The sequence below is a fragment of the Lissotriton vulgaris genome, chromosome 2_1 (genome assembly GCF_964263255.1).
Source record: "Lissotriton vulgaris chromosome 2_1, aLisVul1.2, whole genome shotgun sequence".
In the NCBI taxonomy this organism is placed as follows: Eukaryota; Metazoa; Chordata; class Amphibia; order Caudata; family Salamandridae; genus Lissotriton; species Lissotriton vulgaris.
The window spans coordinates 625,667,102-625,688,957 of record NC_141687.1 but is presented as its reverse complement, the minus strand read 5'-3'; the positions used below and the strand labels follow the sequence as shown (position 1 = coordinate 625,688,957).

The following is a 21,856-nucleotide window of genomic DNA, read 5'->3' as shown; positions in this document are numbered from 1 at the left end:
TTGGATAAGGTCAATGATGAACCTACACATAGGGGCATAATGGATAATTCAATCTACATGAACCTTGGAACAATTCATGTGTTGGGTTCAGACAGTACCTACAAATGTAGGCTTCAAGAACATTGAAGAACAGGGGTCACTGACTGTGTTGTAAGGGTACCACAGAGCATGCTCCTTCCTGTGTTAGGCATGTGAGATATCAGTGTTTTTTCCTCTAAGGAGATGATACCAGTCGTTTTATAGTCAAATGGACCATTACAAGATCAAATCAAGGGTGGGTTGGGGGTGAGGTGATTCTGTGAAAACCAGGGACCATTAATCTCTCATAGGGCAAAGATATATTCGGCACCCTACTTACAAAGTTCTAAATGCTCCATGGGGCCCTGGATTTAAAAGTGAAAGAACAACCAATGGAGAAGGAAATTTAAAGCAGCCCTTGAGGAGTGAGAGCTGTAATATGCGATCAACATTTTTAGGGCTCGCCTGCTGATGCGCTTCTGCGCATAGCTGGCGAAGCTCTATAGTGGCTTATCCAGAGTTTAACCACCACTGGCGATTCCACTGGCGATTTCTTGCAGTGCATGTTCTTTTTAGGTCATTTCTTTCTCGATTACTCATTTCATCTGTCATTCGCTCGGTCCTTGTGGTACCCCCCTCCCCCTCAACTGTACTTTACAGCTGCCTCTCCGCTCTCCTGGTCATCCTGCCCCTTTCAACACTAGAGTCTCTGCTTCTTGCTAGACTCCTCCTTTCATCTCAGTCTTTCAGTCTCTCCGCTCTCCTGGTCATCCTGCCCGTTCCTTCACTAGTCTCTGCTTCTCGCCGGACTCCTCCTTTCACCTCAGCCTTTCAGTCTCTCCTAATGGCATTCCCCATGGGCTCCCTCTCCGTGTCTACTGTCCCTCTTTTCCCCACATGGCCTCAGTTTTTATCACCGGCCCCTCTTTCATCCCAGCCTTTTCACTCTCCTCCATCTCATCCATTCCTTCTCATTACGGCTCTACCACCGGTACTTCACTGCTCTCTCTCAGCTCTCCTGGTCACACTGTCCCTCCTTTCACCAGAGGCTTGCAACTGCTTACTGGACTCCTCCTTTCACCAGAGTCTCTGCTTTCACGCTCTTCTAAATGCCCCCCACCCTCCCCTCCGGTACTTCACGTACTATCTCTCCCCTCGTCATTCTGTACCTCCTCTCACCAGAGGCTCTTCATTTCTCACCCAGTTCCCTATATCATCACAATCTTTAGGTCTCTCATTGTGGCACTCTCCACCGGCATTTCACGGACTCTCCTTGTCATCCTGCCCTTTCCTTCACTAGAGTCTTTGCTTCATACCGGACTCTTCCTTTCACCTCAGCCTTTCAACTCTCCTATAACACTCCCCACCGTCCGTCTCTCCCCTCTATGTGTCATTCCACCGACACAGCTCCACCGATGCACACACCACACAGCTCCACCGATGCACCCATCACACAGCTCCACCGAAGCACCCACCATACAGCTCCACCGAGGCACCCACCATACAGCTAAACCGAGGCACCCACCACACAGCTCCACCGATGCACCCACCACACAGCTCCACCGATGCACCCACCACACAGCTCCACCGATGCACCCACCACACAGCTCCACCGATGCACCCACCACACAGCTCCACTGATGCACCCACCACACAGCTCCACCGATGCACCCACCATACAGCTCCAACGATGCACCCACCACACAGCTCCACCGAGGTACCCACCATACAGCTCCACGAGGCACCCACCATACAGCTAAACCGAGGCACCCACCACACAGCTCCACCGATGCACCCACCACAAAGCTCCACTGATGCAGCCAACACACATCTCCACCGATGCACCCACGACACAGCTCCACCGATGCACCCACCATACAGCTCCACCGATGCACCCACCACACAGCTCCACCGATGCACCCACCACACAGCTCCACCGATGCACCCACCACACAGCTCCACCGATGCACCCACCACAAAGCTCCACCGATGCACCCACCACAAAGCTCCACCGATGCAGCCACCACACAGCTCCACCGATGCACCCACCACACAGCTCCACCGATGCACCCACCACACAGTTCCACCGAGGCACCCACCACACAGCTCCACCGATGCACCCACCACACAGCTCCACCGATGCACCCACAACCCAGCTCCACCGATGCACCCACCGACACAGCTCCACCGATGCACCCACCACACAGCTCCACCGATGCACCCATCACACAGCTCCACCGAGGCACCCACCATACAGCTCCACCAAGGCACCCACCACACAGCTCCACTGATTCACCCACCACACAGCTCCAGCGAGGCACCCACCATACAGCTCCACCAAGGCAGCCACCACACAGCTCCACCGATGCAGCCACCACACAGCTCCACCGATGCACCCACCACACAGCTCCACCGATGCACCCACCACACAGTTCCACCGAGGCACCCACCACACAGCCCCACCGATGCACCCACCACACAGCTCCACCGATGCACCCACCACACAGCTCCACCGATGCACCCACCACACAGCTTCACCGATGCTCCCACCACACAGCTCCACCGATGCACCCACCACACAGCTCCACCGATGCACCCACCACACAGCTCCACCGATGCACCCACGACCCAGCTCCACCGATGCACCCACCACCCAGCTCCACCGACACAGCTCCACAGATGCACCCACCACACAGCTCCACCGATGCACCCATCACACAGCTCCACCGAGGCACCCACCATACAGCTCCACCAAGGCACCCACCACACAGCTCCACCGATTCACCCACCACACAGCTCCACCGAGGCACCCACCATTCAGCTCCACCAAGGCACCCACCACACAGCTCCACCGATGCAGCCACCACACAGCTCCACCGACACACCCACCACACAGCTCCACAGATGCACCCACCACACAGCTCCACAGATGCACCCACCACACAGCTTCACAGATGCACCCACCACACAGCTCCGCCGATGCACCCACCACACAGCTCCGCCTAGGCACCCACCACACAGCCCCACCAATGCACCCACCACACAGCTCCACCGATGCTCCAACTAAGCTCCACTAATGCACCCACCCCACAGCTCTACCAATGCACCCACTAAGCTCCACCGATGCACACACCACTCAGCGCAACCACAGCATCACTCAGCGCAACCACAGCATCACTCAGCGCAACCACAGCATCACTCAGCGCAACCACAGCATCACTCAGCGCAACCACAGCATCACTTAGCGCAACCACAGCATCACTGGTTCAAATATGTTCTTTCAATGTTTCAAGCTGTTTTCAAGCTTTCACGCTTTATTACAAATCACAAAAAGATGTTAATAATTCACTTCTGTTCTTGGATTTTTGTCACAATAAAAACACTGAACATAATCTTCACAAAAGTTATTTACAAAAGTTTAAGCTATTGCCATTACAAATCAAATCAATTATTTAAGTATTAATTATTTAAAAAACATTAAAAGCCATTGTTATTTGTAATATCAATACTTCTAAGTCACGTAAATACAAAACATGTTGCATTACAAATGCTATAGGTGTCACATTTGCGAAAGTTATAACTATTGGCATTGTAATTGACAAAGTTATTAATTTAGCTATTTTAAAAAATAACACATAAATAAAAAAAAAATCATTTATAAGACCAATAGCTCAAACTTTTCTAATGCGAGCCCTATTGCATTTCCAATGCTTGTTCTGGATTAGCATGAATGGTGATTTACTATTGCAATGATTAAAGGATGCAGAATACAGATAAGTGGACAAATTAGCATACTTCTGGTGGTTTGGCACGTTTACCTTTGAAGGCTCTATTCTTAAAACCTGGACTCACCAAATGTTCTCTTCTGCTTCCAACTGTTTAAAGTCTGCATATAACGCATGGATTTTACTCACCTCTTCCAACCGGTCGAGGACGTCATTGAGCTTTCGTTGGCGCTCCAGAGCCAGGAGCCAAACCTGCTGCCAGCGGGCCGAGAGCTGGTTGATACGAGGGTTCTTGGCCTCAGATTGGGAGAGCACTGGCATTGGCAAAGGTGGGGCCTGGCTCAACGACTTTCCTGAAAAGAGAAGACAGATCATATAGAACTGAGAGGCAGGCAGGAGCTGAACTAAGAACACCACAGCAACTGAAAAAGCAGTAGCATTAGGACTAAGAGCAAGGAGCACTGAAATGAGAGAGCTGCAGCATCAGCAGTGTTCTGAGAATGGTCAGATGGCACTTGAATTGTTCTTATATTACTGGATGAAATTTAATGGTCCGGGGAAGAATATGTTCTTAATTGTAAGAATATGATGTTACTTAAAATACCAACATGTTATTATATTACTCTGTATGGTTCATCTAACCGGGAAGTTACAGATATTACTGGGACAACTAAGATCTTACAGGGTAAGGAAGATGTTAATTTGAATAATCTAAATGTTACTAGGAAGGATCAGATCTTACTTGGATGAGGCTAGGAAACCAAGCAGATGAAAAGGCTGGATTGATGAAAACAGGACAGAAGGCTGTAGAAAGCAAGAATAAAGCGAGCTGCACAGGGAAATGTAGCTCGTTCAGAGTAGGCCGAACAATAAATATAGAAGAGAAAGGAGTCGGTCTCTGAGAAACAGGAGAAAAATAATACTTGGATAAACAGAGGTAGCATTTATCATCTAGTTTGTAGTTTGATAGCTTTCTGAGTACATTTGCTATATATAATCTTTTTTTTAGTATTGAGAGGCAGGAGTTTGAGCCTAGATGTGGGCTTCTGCAATGCATGTAAGAGCATTTAGGAGTCTGATTCACAAATCCTTTATTGGCTGAAGTATTGCATATGGTGATCCTCGAATGAGAGGGAGTGTTAGGTATATAATAGAAGTATAAAGTAATATTGGAAAACGTGTTTAGGGCTCTCATTTGCAATGAGAAAGTATTGACAGCCTACAAGGTGTCACATTGGTTAAATGGTAATGATCTGACAATATGTACGATTTGTCCAACAGTCATTACACCCTTTTAGCACTACACTGACAAGAGCAACCAAGTAGATATGCAGATCTCTTTTTAGGCTACTTTTAAAGTAAATAAAGGAATCAAAATAGGTAACTAAAGGTTGGTATTTACTGATGAGAAATAGAGGTACACCCCAGGCTAAACAGAGAGGTAAAGACAGCAGAAGAGATGCACTTGGAGGAACACCTCTAGCAAAAAGTAAAAAAGTGAAGGTATTGCAAGGCACTGGATAAATAGGGAGTGAAGAGTAAGACAAGCAAAGAAACCCACGCTAGACAGAGATGTAGAGAATCACAGGACTATCATGGAGAAACAGCTTGCACTAGTCAGAGGTAGTGTGTGGAAAGTGACCTGGGGGGACATTGCGGGCTGGACAAGGTGTTTCATGAAGGGGCACAGGGCAGAAGTAAGGTGAAGAGGGTCGCAGAAAGGGACAGTGTTCCTCAGACAGGAGCAATGTGTAGTCTGTGGAGACACATCATATGAGACACAGAATGGGGGGTAAAGTCTAGCATTGATCAACACTTCATGCAGGAAAAAGAGGTAGCCAGAGTGGATAGAGCCATATCTGAATGGATACATCACTATGCACTGTGAGGTAGAGAGAGTGGAAAGAATCATATGGAAGAACACCCCAAGCTGCACTAGGAAGTATAATGTTAGGGGAATGCACCTGGAAGGACAAACCACAATGAAGAATGCACTAGAGGGAGCAGAGTTCTAAATGGATAGAGAACACACACTGCACCATGAGAGGAGAAAGAGCTTACGGTTGCTGCGGGTTTTGTCCGGCTCAGTGGTCTTCCGCTTGTATGTCTTTGTGATCTTGTCTACATCTGGTTGTTTCCTTGTCATCTCCTCCATGAAAGACTGTGGAATGGAAAAATGTTCAGGGTACTCGAGGAATATCTGGCAAAGCGCCACTCCTTGAGTCTTCCTTCATCATGCCTGACCCGCTCACTCCCGACCTCTTGCAGTGTGAATCACACCATCGTCCATGATCATCTCACAGTCAGACTCTACCTCTTCGCCCCAGAGTGCTCCTCACCACAAAGGTGCCACCCCAGTGCACCGCAAAAAAAATCGCTCAATCCTCAACATTTTGGCACTGGGCAAACTTTAACGCTGCCCCGGTCGGCCTACAGACCAAACTGAGGGAAGAAAACAATGGTAACTTAATAAAACTAGTTACTCGTCTGCAACAACATTAATTGCAGGCTGAGCCTCTTCTCCATTCACATATGTGCCCAGCATCACCATCTAGTAGTTGGGTCCTTATTATCACGGTACATTACCACCAAATTATTTCCCCCTGTTCTTCGTGGTGTTTGCACGGGTCAGATATTTTTAACAATGTATCTTTTACTATATACACTACTCCCTCTTCTCTGGAGAAGTGTCATGACCACATGTTAATCTTAAAGAGATTCATGCCCCACAACTGCTGCATGTATGAAACCTTTTTGTTCTGCTTGTTTGCCGTGTGATCCTGTCTGGAGAACAGAACGAGTAGTTTCTTACCTGTAACTCCAGTTCTGTAGTAGGGGTATCTCAGTTATAGTCATATTCTAGTGAATAGTCCCGCCCATGTGCGTGGCCCCCGGAGCAATCAAAAATAATCTCTTAAGCGGTCTTCTTTGCAGTCCTGCATAGACACTTAAGAGAAAATCAAGAAGAATAATGCAGCCTAACACTTCTAAGGCTACAAAGGCCACCTCTTCATCTAAACAGTGGAAAGGATAGGCCACAATGTCAGATTTTACAAATTTTTACCAAGTTTCCTTCAAAGAGAAAACTCCCCTTCACCAAAATCCTTGAAATGATAAAGAGGAAGGGTTGGACACACAAGCCATCATAGGTTGCCATGATGTGTCTGGAAAAGGGATACCATGCCTTTAAGGAACTCTCCAGAGAGCCTCGGTATCCCAGGATGCACAGCCAAAGTCCTTTTACTTTCAGTTCTTTTTGAAGGTGTATAAAGCAAGGCCTGTAGCATACATTGCAGTACCACTTTCTCCACCGGGGAGGAGGGCGGGCGCTTATGACTATAACAGCGATACCCCTACTACAGAACTGGAGTTACAGGTAAGAAACTACTCCTTCTGTAGTAGGGGATCTCTGTGTATAGTCATAATCTAGTGAATAGAATGGCAAGCCCATCCCAAAAAACCAACCCGGCGGTGGAGAAAAACCAGACAACACCTCTATTGTGCAAACAGATTTCTCAATGAAGCCTCCCCAACCTGAGCATCTGCTCTGGCATCAGAGTCCAGAAAGTAATGCTTATCAAAGGTATGGACCGATCTCCAAGTGGCAGCCCTGCAGATCTCTGCAATGGGAACATTACGAAGCAAAGCAGTTGTAGTTGCTTTGCCTCTGGTAGAATGAGCCTTAGGTTTACCCCCTAAGGTCTTGTTAGTCCTCTGATAACATAACTGGATACAGGACACAATCCATCTAGAAATGGACTGTTTCGAGGTGGCAAGACCAGTCCTGACCGACCCATAATTGACAAACAATTGGTCTGACCTACGAATGTCCTTGGTCTTATCCAAGTAGAATTTCAACACCCTTCTGACATCCAGGGAATGAAGAGACCTTTCCGCTGGAGTGGAAGGATTTTGGAAAAACGTAGGTAAAGTTATAGTCTGATTTACATGAAAATCAGAAATCACCTTTGGAAGGAACTTAGGGTGAGTACGCATCACAAACTTAGCAGCATGAAATACAGTATAAGGTTCTGGCAACACAATGCCTGAATTTCACTCACCATGCGGGCCGATGTAATGGCCACAAGGAAGGCCGCCTTCCATGACAAGTGCTGCAGAGAAGCCTTATGGATAGGTTCAAAAGGCTCCTTCATCAACCTGGACTAAACCACATTCAGCTCCCATGATGGCAAAGGAAGCCGAACAGGAGGAAACACTTTCTTCAATCATTCCAAAAAATCTTTAATAACAGGGATCTGGAAGAAGGATGTCTGTGAAGGGCATTTCCTATACGCAGTTAATGCTGCGAGGTGAACCTTAATAGAATGAAAATTAAGGCCAGAATGAGCCAAAAACAAAAGGTACGGAAGAATGACATCTTCCTTGCAGGTTGTCGGATCATAGATCTTGGAAGTGCACCAGATGCAGAACCTCTTCCACTTGTAGGCATAGGAAGTCCTAGTGAAAGGTCTCTTAGCCTCCTTAAGTATGGTCATGCAATCGTCAGTAAAATTCGGGTGTCCATATTGCACTATCTCAGGAAGCCATGCCGCCAAACTCAACGATGAGAGGTTGGGGTGCACTATCTGCCACCCGAACTTCGTGAGAAGGTCCGGCCGACTCGGCAGCCACATGTGGGGTAGGAGAGGCCGGTGAAGCAGGTCAGTGAACCACCACTGTCGGGGCCACTCCGGAGCAATGAGGATTATCTGTGCTCTGGACTAAGACAGCTTGATGAGTACCGCCGGAGTCAGGGGAATGGGTGGAAAAGCGTACAGAAAGCTGTTCGACCAGCTGATCCATAGCACGTTCCCCAGAGTCCCCAGTTGGTAATACCTGGAGGCGAAGTCTCGGCATTTTCTGTTTTCGGCGGTGGCGAACAGATCTACGTCCGGAGTGCCCCATCTGTCGAAGATGTTTCCTAGCACTTTGCCGTTTAGAAACCACTCGTGGTTTTCTTGCACCAGCCTGCTGAGTGCATCCGCCTGAGCATTCTGCACACCTGGTAGATGGGTAACCTTTATCGTCCGTCCTCTGGCTAGCAGCCAGTGACAGATTGCCTGCGCTTCTTGTGACAGTGTGCATGATCTCGATCCCCATGCTTGTTGAGGTAATACATTGTGGTTGTATTGTCCGTCTGTACAAGCAAGGAGCTGGTCTGGAAGGACGGAAGAAAGGCCTTCAGTGCCAAGTGAACAGCTCTGAGATCCAGGAAATTGATGTGATACGTGGATTCCGCCGGGGACCACGTTCCCTGGATCTGAAGAAGGCCTGAATGCGCTCCCCAGCCTTGGAGAGAAGCATCCGTGATGATAGTCTGAATGGGAATGTCCTTGTGGAATGGAACCCCTCTGAGGATGTTCTCTGCCGAGTGCCACCATCTCAGGGACTGTTGACCCTGTCGTCCCAGCTCCCCGCTTCTGGTCCCACTGATCCTCCAGACATTCCTGCAGCAGCCTCATGTGGAGGCGTGCATGTGGCATGAGGAAGATGCAAGAGGCCATCTTCCCCAGTAGAGAAGACACCATCCTCACTGTCGTAGATGGAACAACTATGAGAGCCTGGGCCTTCCGAAGGATCGATAAGCGTCGCTCCTCAGAAGGAGACACGCTTGCTGAAAGAGTATCGATGGAGGCTCCCAAGTACTGTAGGCACTGGACAGGAGTCGGAACAGACTTAGACATATTTATGTGCAACCCCAGCCGTCTTATTGAAGTGCAATTGCGCTTCCTGGAAGGTGGAGACTTTGATCAACCAGTCGTTCAGGTACGGGTAGACAAACACCTTGTTCTTTCTCAGGTGAGCCGCCACTACTGCCATGCACTTTGAAAAGGTCCTGGGCGCAGACTTCAGTCCAAACGGTAGTACGCTGTACTGATAGTGATTTGTGCAGACCAGAAATCGCAGGAACTTCCGATGTTTCCGTGCAATGGGCACATGGAAGTACGCATCTTGCAGATCTATTGCGGAAAGCCAGTCTCATCTTTGCAGCTGAGGGTAAATCTGGTGCAGAGACAGCATGCGGAACTTCTCCCTGCGAATCTATTTGTTTGCTTGTCGCAAATCCAGAATGTGCCTGAACTCGTTCTTGTCCTTCTTACGTACCAGGAAGAACCGAGAGTAAAGAACCTTTCCCCTTTGAGACAAAGGGACGTCTTCTATCGCCCTTTTGCTTAACAGGGTATGGGCCTCCACTTGGAGCTCACGCAGCTGGAACTGCGAGCAAACCATTGGAATCGCTTGAGGAGGGCTGATGAAACAAAGACTGTATCCATTGCAAACAATATTCAGCACCCACTTTTCCTGAGTAATTTTTCTCCACTCTGCCAAGTAATTCTGTATGCTTCCCCCTACCGGAGCGGGTAACGGAAGAGGGGGAAGTAACACCTCAGGGCTTAGACCCGCCGGGCCCTTGTTCGGAAGGAGGAATGCTGTCCGCCTCTGCCCCTCTGGTGCTTCTGGAATGGCTGCCGCTGGTACTGCTGCTGCTGTTGCTGTTGACCAGCTTGACGACCCTGTACTCGTCTTTGAGAACCATACCGCCTCTGGAACGGACGGAAGGACTTCTCTGCTCTTTTGGTTTCTCCAAACCAACGGCTTTAAGTGTCTCTACCTCTGCCTTCATGCGGGCCATCTCCTTGTCCGCATGTGACCCAAAGAGAGTCGAGCCACAGAATGGTAAATCAGTGACTCTCTGTTGCGCCTCCGGTTTGAGAGATGTAAGGCGCAACAAGGAATGTCGTTGTAAATTGATGCCATGGCAGTAACCATGAGCCGCCAGGAGAGAGGCGTCCGCGCAGAGCTGATGACCTGGTTGGAGACCATCATACCCTCAGTCAAAATCTCCTGGAAGTTTTCTCTCCTATCCCTCGGGAGGAGCTCCAGGAATTTCTGCAGGGACTCCCACAAGGAGCACCACTTTCATGGAGGTGGCTGCCGTCCTGCAGACTTTGTCCAGCTGAGTCCATCCAGTTCTTATCCGGAGGCACCGTAAAAGAAGGGCAGTAGCATGATGGATCTTGGCCGCAGTTACGATAACAGAATCCGGTACCGGACCTGATCTCAGGAACGCCGGATGGGAAACAGGGGGCCTGTACTTTTTCTGCAGCCGGGACGGAGCTGATTTCACCGAGGCTGGAGTCAGAAAAAGCTCCATAGTCGGTTCCTCCAGTCCTGGCACCAAGGGGCGAGACAAATGCCGCTTGTGCAAGGTTTCAAATATCACCGATGTAGAAGGTGTGGGTACCGTCAAAGTGATCCCCAACTTCGCTGCCCCTCTCAATAGCACCTCCTGAAATGTTACGATGTCATCCACCGGTGATACCCTCGTATGGGTGTAATCCGACAAGGTGGGAGAATATCTCCGGGCACTTGAAGAGTCCGTATGACGGGACCGGGACCTATCCCTTCGGTGATGATGACGGGACCGTGTCGAAGACCGATGGTGACTCTGTGATCTATGACTCCCTCTGGACCGTGATATAGACCTCCTAGGCCTTGTACGATCCACTGACCTTACAGGAGGAGGGAGCTGCGGAGGCCACACCAGAGTCCTAGGCTGTGGAGGCCTCGTATGTGGTGACGGAAGGTGCGGCAGAGATGGAGGAGACAGCTGTGGAGGCGGAGGTGGAAAAGTTGGAGGAGGAGGCAAGGGAGGTAGTGGAGGAGGCTTCCTCGGAGGCAATGGTGGAGTCCTGGGCCTAGAAGGTGAATAGGTCCTAGAATATTCGGATTTCGAAGACCTGACCACACTCCTCTTCTTCTGCGCAGGTCTTGACTAGGATGCTCTGGAGGCAGACCTTTTTTTCAGCCGAGCGCCGGTGCCGCCGCGACCGGGGACTCGTAGATGCTGAAGATAGGCTGACTACTGAGGTAGAGGACACCGTCCTGACCCTTGAACGCCTCCTCGATGTCGACTTTTCCTTCCTCGACGTCGACCTCTTCGCCTTTCTGCTTCTCGACGTCGATCGTCTAGACGTCGATGCACTCCTCGAGGTCGACTCTCTTCTCCTCGACTTGTCTTTCCATGACGTCGAACGTTGAGTCGACCTCGAGCGCCGGTGCCTCCTGGACTCATCTCGACATCGACGATGTGTCAACGGCGATGAAGTCTCGACGTCCTTCCCCTCGACGACGACGCTTCGATCCAGAGCCCTGGGTCGACGGGGAACAGATAGTGGTCATGCCTCTCGACGCCATCGACCAGGACCGGGGCCTTTTCTTGACTGGGAAGCCCCCCAGAGGTGGAAGCACAGGCAGAGGACGATGACCGAGTCCCTCCATGCCCAGACCCACCTGGTTCCTTATGTCTCCTCTGCTCCAGGCCTTGGAGACTAATCTTCTCCCTGCCACGCACATGGATGGGACTATTCACTAGATTATGACTATACACAGAGATCCCCTACTACAGAAGCAAAGGTGATCTGTTACATTGATCTATAGAAGAGACAAAACCCTGGGACCTCTCGGACTAGGCCACAAAGCAAACAGCACCATTAGGAACCATGGATGTGTCAGTGAGTTGCTGCTAAGATCTCAATATCCCTGAAACCTGCAGACGGAACCACAGCAACGAGCAACCCCAGGATCAACAATCGGTCACTCTGATCGACAGCACAGAAAGCAGCCTATCATTCTTAATCAGTCACAGTGATCAGCTTTACTAAAAAACAACATGTGTCAGAGGCCCTTACCTGGTGCTCCGAGATGAGCTCTTTGACCTGGTCGATGTTCTGTGGTATGGGGTCCTGATCGCGCTGGATCAGAGTGGTCTCAGCCCACTGGATCCAGGTCAAGAGCTCTTCCAGGAGGTTAGCATTGGCCACAAGCTCTGAATGCGCCGTCTCCAACCGCTGCTGGTGCTGGCGCGCCCATGTGAGGACCTGGTGGAAAGGAAAAAAGGGCAGGTGGAGTAAGTGCTCAAAATAAACAGTCTCATCAGCGTGGGGTCTGACAGCTGAACAGTGCCAATGATGAACTATAAATCTGAGAGTGACAAAGAGTCCAGCAGCTGGGCAATCGGGGGAAGTGCCCACTGTATTTGACGTAGTGGAGAAAGGGATTTCAGGGGGCAAAGGACAAGCTGCACCTACAACTTACTGTCACCAGAGCACTCCGAAGAAGTGCCAAAAGAACAGACAGTTTAAGCACCTGCTAGATAGAACACAGCAGGCCTCAGATGAGATGCAAGGTTTGACAGACACATAACATAGTGAACTTTTAATCAAAAGGCTGGGAGCCTTCTGTTCCCAGAAGATCTAAATCAGGTGTATGGTTGGGGCCAGAAAGGTCCTACGCACCTGTGCCTCAGTGTATGTTTATGGCCTTCAGTGATCCTCACTCAGCTGTGACATTTCGTAGAGGCCCTTATTCAGGTCTGATATCGGAATCACATATTCTTCGGTGGTCCCATTTCCACTGGAAGTTAAAAATCCCCAAATTCCCCATGATACACATTCAGTGCAAGGTAGGCGGATTCCTCAGAGGCCCTTACAGCACGTAAGGATGGGACACATAGACAGGAGGTACCTTGAGACTGAAGACTATTTCGAAGAAAACAACCTGAAAACGTCAGTGCTCACCACTAGATGCAAGACGTAGCACAGCATTTGAACCTACAGCAGCACAAGCTACAAATGCTAATTTCCTTGAACGTCCACACTGGTGAGATGTGTGCATGGCCTTTGACTCACCTCCTCGAAGCGCGCTCTGATGATGGTGTTCCAGTGTTTGACGGTGGTCACACAGTCAGGGTGACAGACAGCTAGGATTGCTTCCCCGAGCCCTGTGGCTGCGTTTACATCCACTCGTTTTTCCTCCACCTTTCGCATAAACTCCTGGGCATTGGATTGAGTAGGTGGGAGTATGAGTTAGACAGTACAATACCAACAGTCATTGCAATGTGCAATATACTCAATTTTGTAAACAAGCAACGTCTTATAATAAGCACATTGTTCAGAGACGTTCTATTGAGTGCAGCCCCTCTTTAGCATGTGCCCCACACATGCTGTAAGTAGCCCCAAAACGACTGTGCCCTGCCCACAGACCCCCACTTAGAGCCCCTGAGTGCCCCACTCTAACTAGTACTTATACTGAAATCCTCCGCTTGTCCACAAAGCACCCGATGATGATCAATCTGTAACCCACACCCACAGACCCAACGCCGGTACTGCAACTCCAAGCTGTAAGCACACTCCATCCACAAGGTCAGTTCCTGCAGAACTACTAAGCTTGTGAACATATGCAGTACACAACTTCTTCAGTTTCGTTCTTCGAAAAGACCATTCATCCTTTAATTGATTCTCTGATCAGCATGTTCTTTCCTCAAACCACCCCCTCTAAAATACATTGCCCGTGCACACCCATACACACTGGTTGGCTCACTAGATCTTCCCTCTACTCACTTCTATCATTAGACAAATGAACACTCAAATTCTTCAAAAAAATGGACTCTGGCATACTTCGAAGGCACACATCACATACCATGCAATACCACATTTAAAGCCACAACTTCAACTTTTTAGAGCGAGCTATTTCTAGCTCTGACATATTGTAGAGGAAACAACACTCTTGAACAAGCAGATTCCAATCGGAATTCTCCCAATGCATGTGATCTATTGAAGCGTGACGCTTCGCCGGTGCTCGCTTCGCCTCACTCACACCCCATATGCTCGTTCCCTCCCACTCTCTCGCTCCCCTGCCCCCCCCACCCCCATCCGACTTGCAAGTAAGTCTCGCACACCACCAGGCTCTTGAAGCGCGACGCTTCGCCAGCGCGCGCCTGGCCTCACTCACACCCCATATGCTCGTTCCCTCCCATTCGCTCACTCCCCTGCTCCCCGGCCCCCCCACCCGACTTGTTTAGCTCTTATGGTTACCTCTTGTTTCGCTCTTATGGTTACCTCTTGCCTGTATCACATCACCTCATTATATATTTTACCTTTCTTTCTCCTGCCCCTGTAACTTCTGCCCTTCATTTCTCCATCTTTGCCTTTCCATGTTTTCCATATTTCCCTTCCTACCAACACTTTCCCCTCTAACTTGGGACTCATCTGCCTTTCGCCATTTGTTTCTCGCGGTGTCTCTCCCTTTTGCTTCTCTTACCTGTGTTTTTGTTTGTTTCAAATTATTGCTAAATCACTCTTTTTCCTTCTCGTTCTTTTTCCGCTTTGTCTCCCCCTCTTCTCTCTGTTCCACGCGGTCCCCCTCTCTCTTGCCTTCCTCTCCCTTCACCCTCACCCCAGTGCTTTCACCACGTCTGTCCCAGCTCACCGCAGCCTCACTGCCAGTCTCACAAGAAGAACGAAGCGGCCCTGGTGATCCAGAGCTGGTGGCGCCGCGCACAGTTCCACCGGCGTGAATGGCGCCACGTGTGGGTGCTCTCGCAGTACACCAGGTGCCCCGTACATTAACTCTACAAATGTTAGATGAATATTTCTCACTCTACAACTTGTTTTTCCTTTTGACTCAAATTGCGAGTTAGATAATTTCACTGCTGGGGCTGGATGAAGAGTCTTGCGAACAGGGAATTTATTTAATGCAATTTTATATAGCGCAAACATTACCCGAAGGTGTCAGAGCGCTCTAGAGGTACTCCATTCCAATTGCGATTGCATACCCTCTGCCCGCCTCATTTAGAGTTGGGCCGGCAGGTAGTTTTCCACTGGCAGAGCCAGATGTTAGCTCTTGTTACACTCTCCCCCTGAACCTCTTTCCACAATGTATCGCCTTCCTTCAGGCCATCATGCCTCAAAGTACAGCGCTCTCCCAAGCGCCTCGCTGCCCCTCCCCACCTCCTCGATCCCTCCTCTCCGCCCCATTCCGTCACAATTTCTCACTCCACTTTTGTTCTGGCGCCAACCAAGATCCCCTCTCCGCACTGCTGCATCTGTAAATTCAAACCCCCCCTTCCCTGCCAGGATCTTCTCCCCTTTCACTTCTGCCCGCTTTTAATTATTTATTTAGTTGTGCACATTTTATATTTAGCATGGCGCCCGCTTTTAATTATTTATTTAGTTGCACGCATTGCTTGTTTAGTGGAGCCAGATTTTTACAAAAATGTGTTTGTGTTTGAGCGGCATCCAAGAGCACCTCGCCGCACTGCTACATCTGTAAATTTAAACCACCCTTCCCTGCCAGGTTCTCCTCCCCTCGTGCTTCCCGTGACTGCCCATGGTCCCTACAGCTGTTAGCACTCCTACAATACGGGCACACAAGGCAAAACCTTCTTCAAACAAGCATTTGCAATGCAATGGGTCTCACATTTACGCATGTTTAAGCTATTGCCATTGTAAATGACAATGCCTTTTATTTATGTTTTACAACCAAAAACATAAATAAAAGGCATTGTCATTTACAATGTAATAGCTCAAACCCGCATAATTGCGAGTACCAATGCATTGCACCACTCAACGCCACAGCATCACTTAGTACCATTGAATGCCACAGCACCACTCAACGCCGCAGCACCCCTCAACGCCGCAGCACCCCTCAACGCCGCAGCACCCCTCAACGCCATAGCATCCCTCAACGCCACAGCATCCCTCAACGCCACAGCCCCCCTCAACGCCACAGCCCCCCTCAACGCCACAGCATCCCTCAACGCCACAGCCCCCCTCAACGCCACAGCCCCCCTCCACGCCACAGCATCCCTCCACGCCACAGCATCCCTCCACGCCACAGCATCCCTCCACGCCACAGCATCCCTCCACGCCACAGCCCCCCTCAACGCCACAGCATCCCTCAAGGCCACAGCATCCCTCAAGGCCACAGCATCACTCAACGCAACAGCACCACTCAAAGCCACAGCACCACTCAAAGCCACAGCACCACTCAACGCCACAGCACCACTCAACGCCACAGCACCACTCAACGCCACAGCACCACTCAACGCCACAGCACCACTCAACGCCACAGCACCACTCAACGCCACAGCACCACTCCATGCCACAGCACAACACCACAACGCCACAGCACGACTCAACACCACAGCATCACTCAACACCACTGAATGCCACAGCATCACTCAGCACCACTGAAGGCCACAGCATCACTCAGCACCACTGAAGGCCACAGCATCACTCAGCACCACTGAAGGCCACAGCATCACTCAGCACCACTGAAGGCCACAGCATCACTCTGTTCAACCATTCAACAACAACTGGTTCTAATATGTTCTCTCAATGTTTCAAGCTTTATTACAAATGTCACAAAAAGATGTTAATATTTCACTTCTGTTCTTGGATTTTCATCACAATAAAATACACTGAACATAATCTTCCCAAAAGTTATTTCCAAAAGTTTAAGCTATTGCCATTATAAATTACAGTAACTTTTATTTAAGTATTAATTATAAAAAAAAATAAAAGCCATTGTTATTTGTAATATTAATACATCTAAGTCATGTAAATACAACACATATTGCATTACAAATTCTATAGGTGTCACGTTTGCGAAAGTTAAAACTATTGGCATTGTAAATGACAAAGCTATTAATTTCGCTATTTTCAAAACCAACACATAAATAAAAAATGTGTCATTTACAATACCAACAGCTCAAACGTTCATAATGCGAGACCTATTGCATTGCAAATGCTTGTTTATTTTGGTCTCTACCATGTTTTGCCAAAATTGTAGGACCTATTTCCCCACAACCCTTTACCTTATGCAGGTCGATGAGTGACTGCAGCGCCTCTACGTCATCGGGCAGCGCCCCATGAAATCGCAGCGTCTGTTCTGCTTCAGACAGCCATTCAAGTAACACATGGACCGCTGTTCGAAACTCCTCAGCCTGAAGGAAAATGGTTTCATGTTAAAAGGCAAAACCTTTGTGGGACAATACTGTTCGCCTATCACAGTAACCTAGAACAAACATAATATTGCTAGACTTATAAAGTAGTCCTGCTTGTCTCTGCACACCACAAACAGTCAGTCACACATCATTCATTCAGAGAGCTGTATGCTTGTAACAACATCACAAGCAACAATCAGGCTAGGAGGTTACTTCATCACTTAGACCGCCCACTGTTTTGCACAAAGTGCTGATAGAACTGTGCACCACACTCACCTGCTTGAGGGCCAGCTCCAGGCGTGTCTGCTTGGACACAGAGAGCTTGCAGACTGTATCCCAACGCACGCTCAGCTCCTGCAGCTGCACTTTTACCCAAGCAATGTCGTCACGGGTGGTGTCGAGCAGCTCACGGGCAGAACGTTTTAAGGCCTGTACGCTTCCTGTCCGTTTCCCCAGCTCCTTCTGAAAACCCTGAAGACGACAGACAAATGGGTTTATGCAGCACTCATCATCATCAAACTTGAGCCATACCACAACTAGAGCGACCTATTGATTCAGAAAAATAAAAGGAACTCTGGGTGAAATGGTATCCCATCTTACTTGGAAAGCACTGCAATTGAGGCACTATTTGCATGCTCAATTGCAGGAACTACTGGCTGAAATTGATGAAGCAGAAATATACACTACTAGAGCTTGGAAACAGATCATGCAAAAGAAGGCTTCACTGAAACTATAGATGTTTGGTATCAAACATTTCATATTAATGAACACACACTGATTCCAGTTGCGGAATTATTAATACATGTACCCAGAGGGCACCTTAGAGGTGCCCCCTGAAAGTCTACTGATCTCTAGTGTACTGGATGACTGATGTAAACCAGCCTGCCAACACACAGAGGTTTCTAACCCCTGCAGTTGAGAGCCCACACTCTCGGAGGGCAGAAACAATGCCTGGTCCGGGCGGTGATGTTGTCACCTCCTCCAAGCAGGCCGGCTTAGTGATCAGCATATCAAGGCAGGAGGCTTCAAAGGCCTCTGCCGCCTTTATATGCAACCCTGGCTTGCCCCAGATTTGGGAGAAGCCACCCCCTGCCCAGAGGCCCATGTGGCTAGTTCCACTCCTAAATTGGGCTACCTGATGGTGTGAACATGAAAACTAGATTTCTACTATCTTGGTTTTTGGTGGAATTAGGCTCCTCACTGGGTCAGGGTTATGCCCTCTTCCCACAGGAAGTGGTCATGTAGGGGGTGTAGTCACCCTAAAGATAAGTATCCCATTGGCTACTACCGGTCACTCCCCTCAACACCCCTAATTTGAGTAGTTAGGAGGCACCACGCCTTATGCCAGGAACTTAGATTCAACAGATCCAGAAGAAGAGGTCAAAGAAGAGCCACGAGAAAACGGAAACTGGTGACTTCTTGAACGAGTTACTTACACTCAGTAACAATGTGTCTGGTAGAGACATAGTCGAGCCGCAGATTCCTTAACTTAGAATACTCCCAGGCATCAGACTGGATCCGGAGAACTTTCCACAGCAGCACCTCTGTGCGCCTGGGGCGGTGCTGTATGGTTCCGCCCTGACGTCCTCCACTGACGTGACATCAGCGGAGCCATATATGCCCCTACTGGCGCTGACATCAGTTTTCGCCTTAGAAACTTTCCCGCACCACAAAGCGGAGCCACCACCAAAAACTGTGAGAATATGAGAACAGTGTGCCAAAACGAAGAAAAATAGAACCATAAAGGACAGTGCAAGGCATTGTATCTTGAAAACTAGTAAAAGGAAAGAGCAGAGCACCACTCTGAGAAGCAACCCCACAAAAGTGAAGGTCAAACCACCTGTGGAGGTAGATGAAGATGTGAAAAAACAGCATGGCAGACGACAGAAAGTCTACAACTATAATGTATAACCGTGAAGGACAACAAGTCCAGAACATAGGAGCAAGGACAATTCACCACAAGAAGTTACCAAAAAGAGACGTTGGAACCCCAATAAGAGACCAATGTGGTATGGCAGAGCCCATAGACTTGAACCAATGGGTCACAGGAGTGGTAAGAGACTCCAAGGCAACAAAGAAGGGAAGAGCGGGGGTTGAACATAAATCCCACACTGCACAATCCAGGCACAGGGTTGGAAAGGGCACATGACATATGAGCATAGATAAAGTTCGTAAAAGAAAATCATTCTCAATAGGGTCTTTGTGTAGGGGATGATATGCTCTAGTGATGAGGTCTTGGAAAGATAAAGCATTATCCAGGGTATGGTCTGTCTAGGTAGAGATCTGGGTCAATATAGTTAGAAGAAAAACAACTTGCACACATCTGGCCCAACACTAGATGGGGGAAGTATGCAGAGCATGTGTATCTACAGCCACATATGCCTCTAACACTAAGATCCTTGCCCCACACAAACTGGGCTTCTGGCCAGGACCCCGCCCCCCCCTCCTCCCCTCCCTCGAATCCCAGGCACTGTCTCTGTTCTGGGAGCTGTTGTCACAACTAATTTAGGCAATGAACCGGCAGTCCAGTTGGTGGAGAGCTAATGCAAATTAGCCTCTAACGGCTTCAGGAAGGATGAGGTAATTTTCCTAAAGTTACATTTCTCATATATTCAAATAAACATACTACTTTACCATTAAATTTCTAAGTACAAGTCACAGCCTGGTCAGTGTAGGGGTGACTTATTGAATATTTGAAATCAGTTTTACCTACCTATCAAAAGGGCGATATTGACGGTTCTGGGCAGCAGGGTTCAAACTGTGGCTGTCAGGCTACCCAGGCGTTAAGCCATGTTTTTACTGCCACTTTAGAGGATGGAGCAATAGGTGGTGCAGTCCACAAGTGGGCCAGATCCATGCCATGGGTGTATTTTTGCACCATATACTATGGTCTTATAAGAAAGTTAAGTGTGTCAGGTTTTTAGCTGATTTGACATGTTTTCGGAGTTAGAGCAAATACCCATGGCACTGGATCGCTGTGTCCCAGTGTGAGAGTTCAAGGATACCAGCAGGTGAGTCCCAAAAACATATGAAAACTGGGTAACTTTTCAACAGATGTTAACTCTGCTGCGAGACTCATCACTGGCTCAAAGAGAAACTCACACATCACCTGACCTCAGAGCCCTCAAGTGGCTACCATTTGTAGCTAGAATTCATCTTAAAATCGCTTGTATGACTCACAAAGACCTTCACCACAATTCCCCGCTCTATCTGGCTCAGAAACTGGAGCGCTCTACTGGCTGCAGAACCTTTAGCAGTGCCAAGACACTCCAGTGCCAAGACACTTCTTCTAAAACCACAAAGATTTGTCAAGAAAAAAAACATTCTCGCTCATTCTCTGGTATGGCTCCTAGGAACTGGAACGCTTTGCCCAAGGAAACAAGAACAAACCCGTCCCCTGCCTCCTTCAAAAAATAAGTGAAAGCGATCCTCATGGCTCAATTCATGTGATCTTGACCGTTCTGCTAGCTTCTGTTTTATTGTACCTATCTATGTATTTGTCCTCAATTTGCTGACATTTGTTCCTTCAAGATAAATGACTTTACATATTAATTTTCTACCATGGTTGCACCTATCTCTTGTTTTGCTACATGTTGGTTTCTTTCTTACATTTGCCTGGTAAAGCGCTCTGATACTCGTAAGATTCTTGTTCGCGCTATATAAACACCTCAAAAAAAAAAAAATGTAAGTATGCCTGAAATTATACCCCTGAAAATAAAACGAAACCGCATTTCTTCTCCTCCCAGTACACAAGATCTCAGGCGATCTCAGGCTGAATATTTTCTTGCAGCGCACTCATATGCTATTATAGTATTACTCTAATGATTTAAAATGGGAAGCCGATGCAGCCCTTTTCGGTCCGCCATGAAATTCTTCATCTCCCTCTGTCAAGGATTCATACCCTGTATTATCCTACAAGAATAGGACTACAACTCCATGCAGTGTTACTTGAACCCCATCAGTGACAGAAATTACCTGAAAACATGCAACATAGCATCTCATGGGGAGGAGTATCCTTGTATCAATTTTTTGTTTTATGTCTACATTCCGACTTCCTAACATAACCACAATGAAAGTTTTGATATTTTTAAACTAAAACTATGAGAAATGAACAAATGAAGCAAAAAGTCAGTGCAGTTCAACAGGTACAGCTGAAAAGAAATATAGATGCATTTTATTAACTCCATTTCAAGGTACTTAAAGCCATTGCTCACACCATTTTTCATTATGAATCTCGCATAGATCAATCAATGTCCCTACAAAATTAAAATGAAGATGGCATAAAATATTCTGGAGGGACTGACCGATCTGATTGGCACCAACA

At 48.3% G+C, this 21,856-nt stretch overlaps 1 protein-coding gene across 4 annotated transcripts in view; it reads right to left on the bottom strand.

Moving 5' to 3' along the window:
* Window positions 1-21,856, bottom strand: part of MACF1 (microtubule actin crosslinking factor 1) — a 1,022,862-nt gene that overhangs the window by 93,258 nt on the left and 907,748 nt on the right. For all 4 annotated transcript variants that reach the window (XM_086955743.1, XM_086955745.1, XM_086955746.1 and 1 more), the window contains 6 exons: window positions 17,809-18,003; window positions 17,404-17,532; window positions 13,436-13,579; window positions 12,437-12,625; window positions 5,805-5,904; window positions 3,933-4,096 (listed from right to left, as the gene is read on the bottom strand). In XM_086955743.1, coding sequence (XP_086811869.1) covers window positions 3,933-4,096; window positions 5,805-5,904; window positions 12,437-12,625; window positions 13,436-13,579; window positions 17,404-17,532; window positions 17,809-18,003 — 921 coding nt within the window. The remainder of the gene's footprint in view (window positions 1-3,932; window positions 4,097-5,804; window positions 5,905-12,436; window positions 12,626-13,435; window positions 13,580-17,403; window positions 17,533-17,808; window positions 18,004-21,856) is intronic.